This window comes from Falco peregrinus, chromosome 2 (genome assembly GCF_023634155.1).
Source record: "Falco peregrinus isolate bFalPer1 chromosome 2, bFalPer1.pri, whole genome shotgun sequence".
Taxonomy (NCBI): Eukaryota; Metazoa; Chordata; class Aves; order Falconiformes; family Falconidae; genus Falco; species Falco peregrinus.
Window position 1 is genome coordinate 55,465,769 of NC_073722.1, and position 12,923 is coordinate 55,478,691.

General features: G+C 35.8%; 1 protein-coding gene across 4 annotated transcripts in view; it reads right to left on the reverse strand.

Annotated features, from left to right (window-relative positions):
- The window catches only part of ATP8A1 (ATPase phospholipid transporting 8A1), a 117,310-nt gene that overhangs the window by 51,676 nt on the left and 52,711 nt on the right, over positions 1-12,923 (reverse strand). For all 4 annotated transcript variants that reach the window (XM_055794538.1, XM_055794539.1, XM_055794537.1 and 1 more), the window contains 5 exons: positions 12,720-12,789; positions 11,564-11,648; positions 7,809-7,948; positions 5,740-5,878; positions 4,469-4,533 (listed from right to left, as the gene is read on the reverse strand). In XM_055794538.1, coding sequence (XP_055650513.1) covers positions 4,469-4,533; positions 5,740-5,878; positions 7,809-7,948; positions 11,564-11,648; positions 12,720-12,789 — 499 coding nt within the window. The remainder of the gene's footprint in view (positions 1-4,468; positions 4,534-5,739; positions 5,879-7,808; positions 7,949-11,563; positions 11,649-12,719; positions 12,790-12,923) is intronic.

Sequence of the window (12,923 nt, forward strand, 5' to 3'; positions counted from 1 at the left end):
TGACCACATTAACCACCAACATGTTACATAAGAAATCATATTTTGTATTTTTCAGTTGCTAAGGACAGCTTGAATCACATCCACAAAAGTCACTAGTCTGTGATCCAGTACTGAGAACTTGGGATTATATTCAGTAGGCAATACATTCACCTGTATTCATCAGCAGGACTTCATAGCCTGTTTTGTGGACGTCACTAATATCTAGTTAGTTACAGTACAGTTCTACTGTAGAGTCTCATGAAGAAGAAAAAAACCGGCTTGTTGCATTTCTTTTTGAATGGCCTTCACAGAGCTACAACATACTCTGCTTCTATTGTTTCCTGTTTCACAGCCCAGAAGTAAGAAGTGTTTTAGAGGAGAAAGGAAAATAAACCACCCCCACTTCTGCTTATAAAATACTGAATTTGGAAACCAGTACCATCATATGACAACAAGGTTCTTGTATCTTTCTATAAGTTTAACAATTAAATAATTGTGCTAATTCTGTGATATCAGGCATATGTAAATAAAGTTTGGTGTGATCACCTAAAGATAAACCACTGAAAAGTAACTACAACTCTCAAAACCCTCTGAAATTAAAGGTATGGCTTTGCTTTTCCCACCCAACTTACTCCTCCCAGTTTCACACACTGCTGACCATGTTTTTTGCCTACTTTGCTTCCAGTGGCCTTCTAAAGATTCACTTTTATCTAAAAGCAGATTAGGCTGTTGGGGAATTCTGCACTTCAGGTGTCCTGTCTCTCCCCTCATTGAAACTGCAAAGGAAATGAGGTGCCACTGTTTAAAATTACATGTTAGAAAGTCTTTAAAATGACAATAACTTCTGTAACTATTTTCCATAGCATCTTCTTCATCAAGAAATATCAAGGAAAGCATCAGTTTTTCTCATCTCCATGGACTATTTAGCTTCTGACTAAATTTAAGCAATACAAGAGCCTGAAAATTCATATTCCTCTCAACTATTGTTTCTCCCTATACATGCAGTATAAACTCTTCTGTTTAAATAGACTTTAATTTTTTATCATAAAGAGACATGCCATCAGGTAGCTCCAGGCATGCTACATAAATCAAACAACCCCCCCTCAAGACAAAACAAAATACCCAACTGTAAAACTGTCGTATTTAAAATTCCATTGTGGGCTTACATGTAGCTCTACGCTGAAATCCAGTGCCTTAAACTAAAAGCAGTATCAAAACACCCCTTATTCACTGCTGCACTACTTTCATCAAATATTTCTCAGTGAAACTGAAGGATAATCAAACTATTCCCTAGTTTAAGTATTAAGTTCATAATTAAAAGAATGAGGCTATGTTACTATTTCTGTCTATGATTAACAGTACTATACTGAAATTTAGCAATCCACTAGGTTAATATGAAGGCAATATAAAATCCAGTGTTCTTTTACACAACTGTAAGAACTTACTAACAAAACCACATTTTGTTTGTTATTGAATCCTTGTTGAAGCTAAGCAGATATTCATAGGAGTGGGGCCTCAAAACAAAGAATGTTGCAAAAAACAGAGATATCTAAATGCTTCCTGGAAGTCTTTTGAGTTCTATACCAGCCAATGCTAACTGGGGAGTGGGGTCTGAGTGGGTTTGGGGTGTTTTTCTTTCAATTCCATAAATAAAGATATTGGTTCATACAAAAGAGGATCTCTTATTTCAGCATATTCTTTGTAAACTCAGTTCACAGAGCTGGGATACATTCTAAACAAGTAGAATTTTTTACTCTAACTTCCTCTGTCTTGCATGCTAAGGTCATAATAATGATGAAATAGAGGAGGTATTTTTATTAAATCTGTTTTACATGTCTTGGGGACAGGGTACTCTGCCTGTCTCTAAAAGGATCGGTTGAACTAGGCTTTTTAGAATCTGCCACTGGTATGCAACAGATACTGTACTATAACTTTAACAACAAAGGCAGGAAGCACCCACTTACCACCACCCTTTTTTCAGTACCACGACAAGTATGCAGACCAAGAGAAGTCAACTTTCCTAGCTCCTATGAATGGATCAACATCTTTTTAGAGCCAACAGGCTATACTCATACCTTGCAGAGCCAAGGAGGGAGGGGACTGCCACAGAGCAACTCTTCTCCAAGATGTTAAATACACAGGTCCTACCTACACTGGGATTTTTTTCTTCCAGGTTTCAAGGTTACATGGACAGAGTCCCAGTACGAGAGATGGACCTATGCTGTTCAAACACCAAAGTTGCTGCCAAATTCCTTAACAGACAATATTCCAACTAAGTATTATGGCCTCTTGCCAGCCGTTGTTGGTATGCAGAAAGGAGAGAGGAATTGCATCCACCCTTGCAGCTGCACTAACTCAACATTCCGCAATCACAACAGTCCATCCTTCTCTCCGTTTCCTGAGACCCATTCCACTTCTCCATGAGAATTTTCAAGGCCATTTTTTACTCAGTTGCACTATAAACTGAAACTGACATCTGATTGCAACCACACCAGCAAGAAAAAGGTAGGACATAAAGGTATACATTAATCAAAGAGTGAAATGTGCACCATCACATGAGGCAGAAAACTTTTAATGGAGTCTCCTGTTAAAAAATACAGGCATAGAACAAGTTTATTTTGTGAACCGCCTCTTGCCCTCAAACTACTTGATTACTATATTTACCTGCTCCTGAAAAAACTCGATTGTATTATCACCGCATGCAAGCAGTTTTGCATATGCAGTTTCAGCTGCCACATTATTGGCATCTCTATGTACTCTGAATGTACTTTGTGCATGTACAGAAATGATTCTCAATCTCTACACAATATAGACACTTCAGTTTGAAATAGGGAGCACAGTGTAGTTATATCAGATACCAGCTTTTATTCTTAATCTACATTTATATAAATTTATTTTTAAAATGTATAGCTTAATACATATTCAATCAATTTTTTAATCCTCACACTAGAACTGGTTGATGTACAACGCTTGTTTAATGGGTTTTTACTGGACTCCTTTTAGTAGTTAAATAAAAATACTTCACTTCATTACATATGAAGAAGCATAGAAAGTAATTTATCTTTTGTACTTCAAATCTATTAAGTATTGCATTCTGAATCAGTTCTGAAATCCAGTAGCCTGTGTAAATAACCTAAATACAGGACAGATGTTCTCATGTGCATTGCTTAATTTTTACTCAGAGATTGGTTGAAGAGTGAAAAACTCAAAAGCAAAATTAAGGGCTTGAAACAAAAACCTCTTTCTCCCCCCCCCCCCCCCCCCCCCAACAAACAGCAATCACAATCTTTCTAAACTAAGAAAAGAAAATTGCCTCTCTTCATTAATATCACAGGTCACTTGTGTCAAAAGTTGCTTACTGTATCAATAGACTCTGGTTCCAGACATTAATCAACAGTTTCTACCTGCCCTGTGTTTGGGATTTTATTTTAAATTTGATCCGCAAAACCACATTGCTTAAAACAAATTATATTTCAAATATAGTCATCATGATTAAATTCATACTACTGTTGAAAATGTGTTAGTCTAAATGGGTCAAAAATTTAAGAAAAAAAGTAAGAAATATTTTAATTCATGTTGTAGCCTACCCTTACATGCTACCATGGAATCCTTCAGTTAAGGCACTCTTGCCGATTCTTGTGTTTTCTTTTCGCTTTCTCTCCTTAAGTCTTATCTTGAGCAACCTGAGCACAATATAGAGCAAGGTAAACATTTCAGGGTTTACCTCCTGAAGCTTTCTGGACAGCAAGTTTTCCCACTGGGGAAATTCTTCCACTTCTGAGTTCATTTAAGGCTCCCTTAGAGGGTGGTAAAATGATTTAAGTTCTTTCCCCTCTTGGGATTTTTCACTTAATACTGCATCCCTACCTTATCTAAAGAATCTCTTGCCTATAAAGCACGGTATTCTTGCAAGTTGGTGGTTTTAACCCTTACTTACACTTCAACATCAGATTACAATTTCAGCTGTTTAACTACACAATGACAATTCATTTTTGGCAGATACGAAGTATCCTGTAAGAAACAGCATGAGGAAGGAACTTGGGATTAGTTTGTTTGGGCACTACTAGAAGAATGTCAAGCTCCTAGCTTTGTGCCTGCATTGATGGAGTCATTTCACTACATGGAATTTGTCTGCTCATCATTCTGAAGTTCATTTGTGTAGTAGCTACACCGTGGTTTTGGAAGGTGTAGACTAAGTTTCTAATTACTTAAGAACATTTTATCATAAAGACCATTAGGTCTTCCAAGTGTTCAATCCTAAAATTAACTGAAAGGATTATAAAAACAAACAAAAAAGCAATCCTTCAAAGCAAACAACCAGAAACAACCCCTCCCCTCCCCAAACCATGGTTTTGGCAGAATTTTTGGTGTTTGTCCAGATAAACAAATGCTCCAAGTTATTTTTCAGGCTACCTTCACCATGACATCTTGATATTCAGAACAGTAAAATAACATTTCATTAACTGAAAACTTTGCAGATCTTACTTACATCAAGAGAACCTTCATTTATAACAATTAGTCCCATGTTCTTTCTCAAAAGTTTACAGGAGTGACCTGTTAAAAACATATGTTTTCAAAAATTTGCAAGAGAACTACAGACAGAATTAAAAATAAGATTTCCCCAGCTGAAATCAATGGTAAAAACAATTATACTGCATTCTATAAAAATTAGATATACAGGTACAAAGTCAGAACAGTCAGAATTTTTCTTGCTGTAGCTTGCAACTGTTGTGTCTTATTCAGAGGTGCTCAGAAGGAAAAGAAAGATCTTTACAGGGAGTTATAGAAAACAGCATCTCCCTTAGCCTTGCAAATATTTGGAATTCAACTCGCATTTTATACAAAATTTGCACATATACATGTTCCTATTCTTTTCTTTTATTCTTTGATGCTTTAAACAGAACGTATGCTGTGTGCTAATGATGCAGGCTGCCTAGACAAATATATATCACCATTCTTACTAAAGTGAAAATACTGATATTATGTGTATTACCTCAAACCTGAAGGTACTAATGAAAATAACCTTAGACCAACTGTATCACATGCATACAAAAAAGCTCTTTAATAGTAAAAATAATAATAAGAAGGATATGACCAAAATAATGCTTTATTTTGGGCACATAGCTAGGCTATGGCAGAAGTGCTGATAAGATTTAATATTCTTTACATGTGAGCTTAAATGCAGCTTTCATGTATTACTATTTAAAAATACAGATCTGTCGCTGTTCAGATTACTTAATTCATTATTCTTTTCTTCCCTCCTTTATAATAAAAGGAAATAATAAAAGGAAACCTCTGATTGATGGTAAAGTTTATAGTACTTTAATACATAATCTATATTGTTTTGCTTTACTTGAGATTATGGTCCCTACTAGCTTTCTTGAAAAGAGGAAATATATAGAAAGGAAACTAAGAACACTTGTATTTTCCTAATATTATTCCCTCTGACTGTAAAACCCAAACAATGTATTCTTTTTAATTCATTTTAGATGCTACAAAGGAGTACAAATGCCTGGTTTTTCTTCCTCTTTATGATAATATGAATTTTTCTTGCTGTTACTGTTTTGACAAGGAAGAATCCACCATTCCCCACTCTCCCCCTACCACCGAGTGAAAAGTAAGTTAACATTTAAATTCTGGAATTACATATAATATTATTTTTTACAAGATATCTTTCTGTTCTGAAAGCAATTTTACTTCAGCAACTTCTGTAATTTCTAGATCTGTAACAAAGCCATCAAATAAATGTGAATATAATACCGATGTTAATGGCAGTCTCTTGTTTGTCCCCAGTAAGTATCCAAATTTTTATGTCTGCTTTCATGAGCGTCTCTATGGTTTCAGGCACTTTGTCTTGTAATTTATCTTCGATTGCTGTTGCTCCAAGCAGCTGAAGATTCTATGAACATAAAATATTCAGTACATGCATTTTTTTCAGTTTAAATTCAGCTTTAATCTCTACATTTCTTTTGTTTAACTTTCCGTATTTACAAGATTAATGCTCTCTAAATTCATTACCCAGATTTGGTATCAATTAATAAAGATCTTTCAGTTTATACCTATGAGCTTTAAGATAAATATCTATGTGTCTTGGCAAATTGCACAATGTGACCCCTCAAACTTTACCCAATTATTCACAAGCTCAGTAGGTTGTTCAGCAACAGCTATCTTTTCCTGAGGGGCGCCTCTCTGATTTGAAGACTTATGGAGTACTAATACCATGTCTTCTCTCACTTGGCATGATTTCTCTTCCCCTTGTAAAAAACCCACAACCTGTCAATTCATCTTAATCTGAAACTATAATCTTGATTATGTTTGGTTTTAACTTCCCATGCAGCACATCTATATGCTTTTTGTGAATACAGCCATTTTTACACTTCACATTTCTGTACCTTTAAAACTAGCTAAAACCCCGTTAATGACACCATGATAAATCTAATTTTGTGCAATCCTGGTTGCAGCATGGCCTGCATACTGAGAAATTACTGGTGCAGCTAATACAAAAATTTGTAAGGGCAGCAGGGCTGCCTAGGCGTTAACAAAGTTACATAGTTTTAAGACTGTCTTGTGCATGTCTGGATAAAGTGTGCATCTCATGAAGTCCCCAAAGTGACAGAAACTACATACCCTCACTCTTCTTTTTCATGAATTAAACACCAGGTTTTTGAGGGTCTGAATTTTAAGCAGTTTCATCAATGTAATCTCTCTTATCCTTTCCAAGGAAAACCCCCAAAACTGATCTCCCCAAAAATGTGAAGTATTAAAACTTCACGCAATATTGGTTTCACGAGCTCCCTTTGCTTATACATTTAAAAGCCACGGGAGCCTTTTTTGTGGAGACAGTGAAGTCTTACCACATGGTCAGTTACTCCAGCAGCAGTGTTGCCAGAAACTCAAGGGAAAGTGATTACAGCTCCGCTCTTGTGAGGCTGCCCCTGGGTTTTACCTGTCTTTCTGGGCTTTCAGTACAAGAGGGGTTGACAAAGTAGAGCAAGTCCAGTGAAGGGACACAAAAATAGCTTGGGGCCTGGAGCACACTATGTTAAGAGTGCCTGAAGAAGCAGGACGAGTTTAACATGGGGAAAAAAAGGATAAGGGAGGGATTTCACAGCCACCTTCTGCTAACTGAAGAGGACTTGCAGAGAAGCCATCTTCCTCTAAGAAGTGCATGGTGAAAGGGGAAGAGGCAACAGTCACATTCTGCAGCAACAGAAATTTTAATTCAGAAAAAGGGGAAAAAGAATAGTTCAGCACTAAAAAAAACCCACAAACCAACTGCCTACTGCAGCTGGGAAAATTGCCTTCTTGCAGATACTCAAAACTTCATCGAAGTACTGGGCAAGCAAAATTAGCCCTGCTTTGAGCAGGGATTTGTGTCCTACATGACGTCCAGAAGTCCCTTCCAGCCTCAACTACTCTGGTTCTACAAGCATTATAGAATAAAGCAGATGTTTGCCTGTTATTACACCTTTTTATGCAATACAGCAACTCTGAAAAAAAGCTTTCCAGTAGTTCAACTGAAAATGAACACTTTCTGGCAAGGTAGCTACTTGCTCCAAAAACTTTTGTCAAAATAATCTTTCCTTCATTTTGACCATCTGAACTGCAAGGACTACGTGACACAGCTATCAGTATACTGCTAAATTTTCTTCCATCTAAGCATTATTCCTCAATAATGATTAAGATTTCATGGTACGGAAAACAAGGACCTGAATTAAAAACCCCATGCTCCTTGCCCACCTGCCAGCCGCTCCACTCCCTCCCCCTCCCCTCCAACCCCAGCCCCCCCAAACCCTCAACCCCAAAATAACCCGAAAAGCTACACATACTTTTTCAATAAGTTCATAGCTCTCTTCAAGTTTGAGTGCTCTGTTTTGTATAGCTGTAGAAGCACGGTGATAGACACCTAACCACTCCTGATAATCACTTTCTGCAATCTCAGCCACAGCAAAACACAGAGTTCTTAAGCCTAAAGAGAAAGTAGAAAGTAAGTATGATTCTGTATTCATTAGTCCCTTCCTTGATATGCCTGCAAGGAAAACTGCTAAAAGCTGTATTTATTCCATATTTTATGTATGCTTATGCCTGATTTTCAACTTACTGCTGCGTGTCTTGAAGAACATTTTTTAATATATATAAAGTAAAAACCATGATATAAATAGAAATTTATTCAACAGAGTAACTGTTTCAAGGTAGGTGAATGTAATACAGGTGATGTACTTCAGGGGAAAAAAGGAACAAGTAGTTTTACACATGATCTGACTTATCTTTGGCTGTAAACAAGACATGAAGCAATCCCAAATTACAACTGCTAATCAGGTATATAGATTAGATTTTTAGGAACATTATAATATTGAAATATATTTCTGAACAAAGATTTTATTAACTTAAATTTTGCTATGCTGGAAAGCAAGAAATTTTAAATATATAAGCATAATTTCACAACTACCCTCCTCCTCACCCCTCCACGAATCCTTCAGAAATTCTCAGTTGAAGTTAAAAATCTAGCTTCTAGAAGCAGACTTTGAATCCACTCATATTTTATTTCCCCATCTCAGAGGTTCTTCCAGCTTTCCAATTTCTTAAAATAACATCTTTGTCTACAGGCAACATTTGGAGATTTTACTTAACAGTCTTTGAGCTGGTTATACTTAACAGCTTTTTTCCTTCAGCAGAAATCTGAATTAAGCACTACAGTGAGAATTTGAGACTGTTAAGATTACAAGAAACATCTATTTTTTGACAACACACATTTACATTCAATTTAAGTAGCTAGGTATGAATGTTGTAACAGTTAATTTTCACACATTATCAGATTCTTAAGATTTCTAGAGCATGAAACTGGCATAACTCCTTATATACTGAGAAAAGCCTTACTCTAGTCATATGATGTTTTATGAAGCCATAATTTGCAGACAGGTAGATTTAGGAAGGGGGATAGACAGGACTAATGTAGTTAGTGCCTTTGGTCGTTTGGCCACTCTGCTCTAGGAGACAAACACCACCATAACCAGTGATGGGTAAACACAATCATTTTTTTTTCACAGGTTTCTATCGTGTACAGCTCAGCACCAGCAGAAATTTTGTAACGTTCAAGAGGCTTGGCGTGAAATAATACAAACATGTCTTAGATTATGACAGTAATTTAGTATCTTCAGGATGAAAATCATGTGTAATCCTAATATCTTAACAACTAAATAGCATCAGGAATGCAGTGTCTCACCATCTAGACCTAGAGAATAAACTTAAGGCTGACAAATCAACTTTTTTTTTCCTCTGCGTAGTAAGGATATGCTGGCAAGGTCCAAAAATGAGTATGAGGTGAAGGAGAGGAAAGGATTTTATGACTTGACTTAACAGTGATACTGTTTCCACAATTCCTTCAACATATTTTATGCAGATGACAAAACGAAGAAAAGAAATCTGTGTGTACAGGATATCAGCAAACAGGTTTTCCAAGGCATTTGTTTTTAATTTTTAAAACAGAAACTAATTATTTTTTCTACTTTTAATTTAAAAAAAATATTCTTTTCATTGTGATTTAAAAGAACCTTCCAAATGAAAAGTGGAAAACAAAATATCATTAAGTCTGGTTCTTAACAGACTGGAACAACACCACAGGAAAATTACACACTTTTTCTATTTATCCAAGCAGGCATTAACACTCAAGCTTAATAAATGCTTAAATATAAATACCAGCCATGCTAACCACTTCATTTTTGAACAACACACCAAGAGCATGCAGCAAATGCCAAGGACATACTGTACTGCCACATGAAAGGATACTCATGAGAAACTTTGCAACATCATTGGCTGCAAAAATAAATACCTATTTCTTTAATCGATTCCAGAGAGAGAGATGCACTTACTTATTTTTTTTTAATGATTGAATATTATGCTTTTGAAAGGTTAGCAATTCATTCTTCTGAACACTAAAGCTTTTCATCTGTTGAGAAGAAGGGTACAAGAAGTACTTGAACACCTTCTTAACACTAATACCTATGTACAGTGGTTTTAAAGATGGGTGGAATTTTTCACTTTTTACATTGATTCATTTGGTCCAACCTGACTGCTACGGAAAAAATGTTGCCAGTTGTTCCACTGATTTAACAAGAACAGTAATCAAGAACTGGACTGAAATTTTCATATTGCTTCACACAGGGTAGCAGATACTGATCTATTTTTACCCTTTCTGTAACCAATTATATAGCCTTACGATCCAACTAACTTCACATCTAAGTAACTTTTCCTCGGCTGATCCTTGTTAGGCTTTATATAACCCCCAACTGGCCCAACAGCTCATACAATCAGATTCACGAGCTCAGAGGGTGTATCTCAGGCTTCAGGTTGTACCATCAGTCAAATTTGTTTGGTTTTAGTTCTGCTTTCAACTTTATTGTATCGTTTATTATAACTTTGATACTCTCTTTAAGCCTAACCAAATCTTCCTGAAGAGATCCTGATATGGAAATCTAACACAAGAAACAGTTCTGTAGCTTGCTTCTGCTGTCACTGACAGAATCAACAGACTGAAGGTGCCAACTATGACACTAATCAAAATGCTAAATTCAATTATAAACCAAAAGAGAAAAATTAGAGAAGTCGTAAGTATTAACAGACAGAAAAAGGACCTTTCCTTATACAAGATGATTTGGCCAGACATCAGTTACCAAAAGGTAAGGATTGTATTTTAGAAGGAAAATATTTTAATAAAGTTTGCTTTCCAGTGTAAGCTTATTTCTTAAGACACATTAAAAAATAATTTTAATGTTCTAGTAACAGTGTATTAAAAAACCCTGCATTTCAGTTTCCCACACTACTATAATTCTCCTTCCAACTACTCTCTCCCAACTCATCGATAAATTAAACCACTGTGATACTTCACAGTACAATTCTATAATCTTTTACTAAGATACCAGAAAGAGGGCAAGGCATGGAAGATCTAGGAACTGTCTAGAAGAACATACATGAAAGCAGATGCCTCCTGCTCACACTTGTACTGTGGAATCCACTATTACTAATAGCTAACTGGCTGTTTGTATCAATCATCTTAATTTCAGAGTCTTTCAAATTTTACTTGCTGTTCTTAATTCATGAACCCTCATGGAGGGGTTCCCCATCATTAGCAACTGCTTTGTAGAAGTGATAAAACAACAGAGATGCCAAAACAACATCATATGAAAAGCTAGTGCTGGCAGTTCCCCTTATTGTGACTGGTGACAGAAATAATATAGCATAAAGCTACCTTAAAAGTACCACACTAATAATTTCCAAGCTTCTTCACTACGGCTACTTCTTCCTGTGTGCCATCCCTACAGCATTCATTGTGCGTAGACATAAAAGTGACCATGAGAAATGAAATCTTCACAGAAACAAACAATGTGCAATGTGTTTGCTCTCTGGAAAAATTCATTTTGTTTAAAAGACTCCATTGTGTAGATGGTCTTTTTTAGGAGGAATTGCTAAAATGTAATTCTCAGATTTAACGTGAATAAAACATTACAGCAACATAAAACTGCAAAGCTGAAAAGTGGAGCAGTAATTGATTTTTGTATTTAGTTTTATATTGAATATCATCACCCACCTTCTGTAGCAAACTGCTCTAGATGTTTTAAGGTGATTTCTTTATATTTTGAACTTTCAGCAAGACGGTCATAAATTACAGTATCCTACAAAACAAATAAAAAGAACTCAGAGCAGTTTAATAGAAAAATGAGTTTTTCAGTGTAGACAACACAAATCATGTAGGAAGACTGAAGAAAAGTATGTAGCACATTAGTTAATTTCAGCATAAAAAAGGTGACTAGAAGTGATTTTACTTCAGAGAAAGGAAAAAAGGACATTCCAAATCCTCAGATTCTCTAAATTTACAAATTCTGCTACAATGCAGTTTTTCTCTTCTACATGTTTTGCTGTTATCTCCCTTCATTTTGAAAAGCACTGCATCCCCCTTTGGCTTGCAACATGAATTTTTTTTATCTCCTAAAATGCCGGTTTTCTCTTTAATACTGAGCCCACAAGGTAAAATTAGTGTTGCAAAACTGCCATTCTCAGCTTTTTGTAGGCAGCTTGATAAACAGAATATTAACAACAGCTTCTTCTCTCCACTAGAAAAGATATAGAATTGACATTTATATTCCATCAACTTCATTATTTTTTGGGGTTTTTTTAAACCATTCGGGAAAGGGATTTGCATCTCCCTCCCCCTCAAACTTGACTTAACATACAGAACAAAAACTAATGAGCAACTCTGCCACTCCAGGTACATTATGATTAAGATACCTTCCCATAGATCCTGTGTTCAGGAAAATTTACTTCTGGCATAATGTCAATGGTAGGTTAAAATTTCCATCTAGTCACTTATGACAGATTACTATTTCTACCACGTGATTCATACTTAGCTACTCCAGCAAGTAACTAATAGATTAAGCCATACATTCAACCATTTTCTTGGAGTACAGAAGAAAGCAATGAATAAGAAGCATAAAGGTATTAGTCCAGTACAAAGAACAGGATGAACAGATCTGTTATACCCCCATGGACAGTTAGTAAAAAAAGACATTAACTAGTGCATCACATCAAACAGCTTACACAGTAAAATGATGTACACTGAAAAAGTCATCAGCATTCCTTCTCTCACATTTTTAACGTTTTGACTGCAGTTATAAACCACCTTTTACTTTTGTATTTGTGTTGGTAGCACATGTTCTTTGATACAGTGAAAACAGAATAACACTCACAGCTCCTTTGCAGTAGAGTCTTAACTTTCCCGATGGTGTGCGAACTATCACTGACATTCTCTTCCTAGTGCTGAAAAAAAAATAAATGCCCTATATAAGGTGGTTCGTAAGTATAAATATTTACCAGCATTTTACCTAAGAATATCAATATACATCTTTATATAAGACAAAGGAAAAGAAGTTAGGACTATCTATTCTGAATTA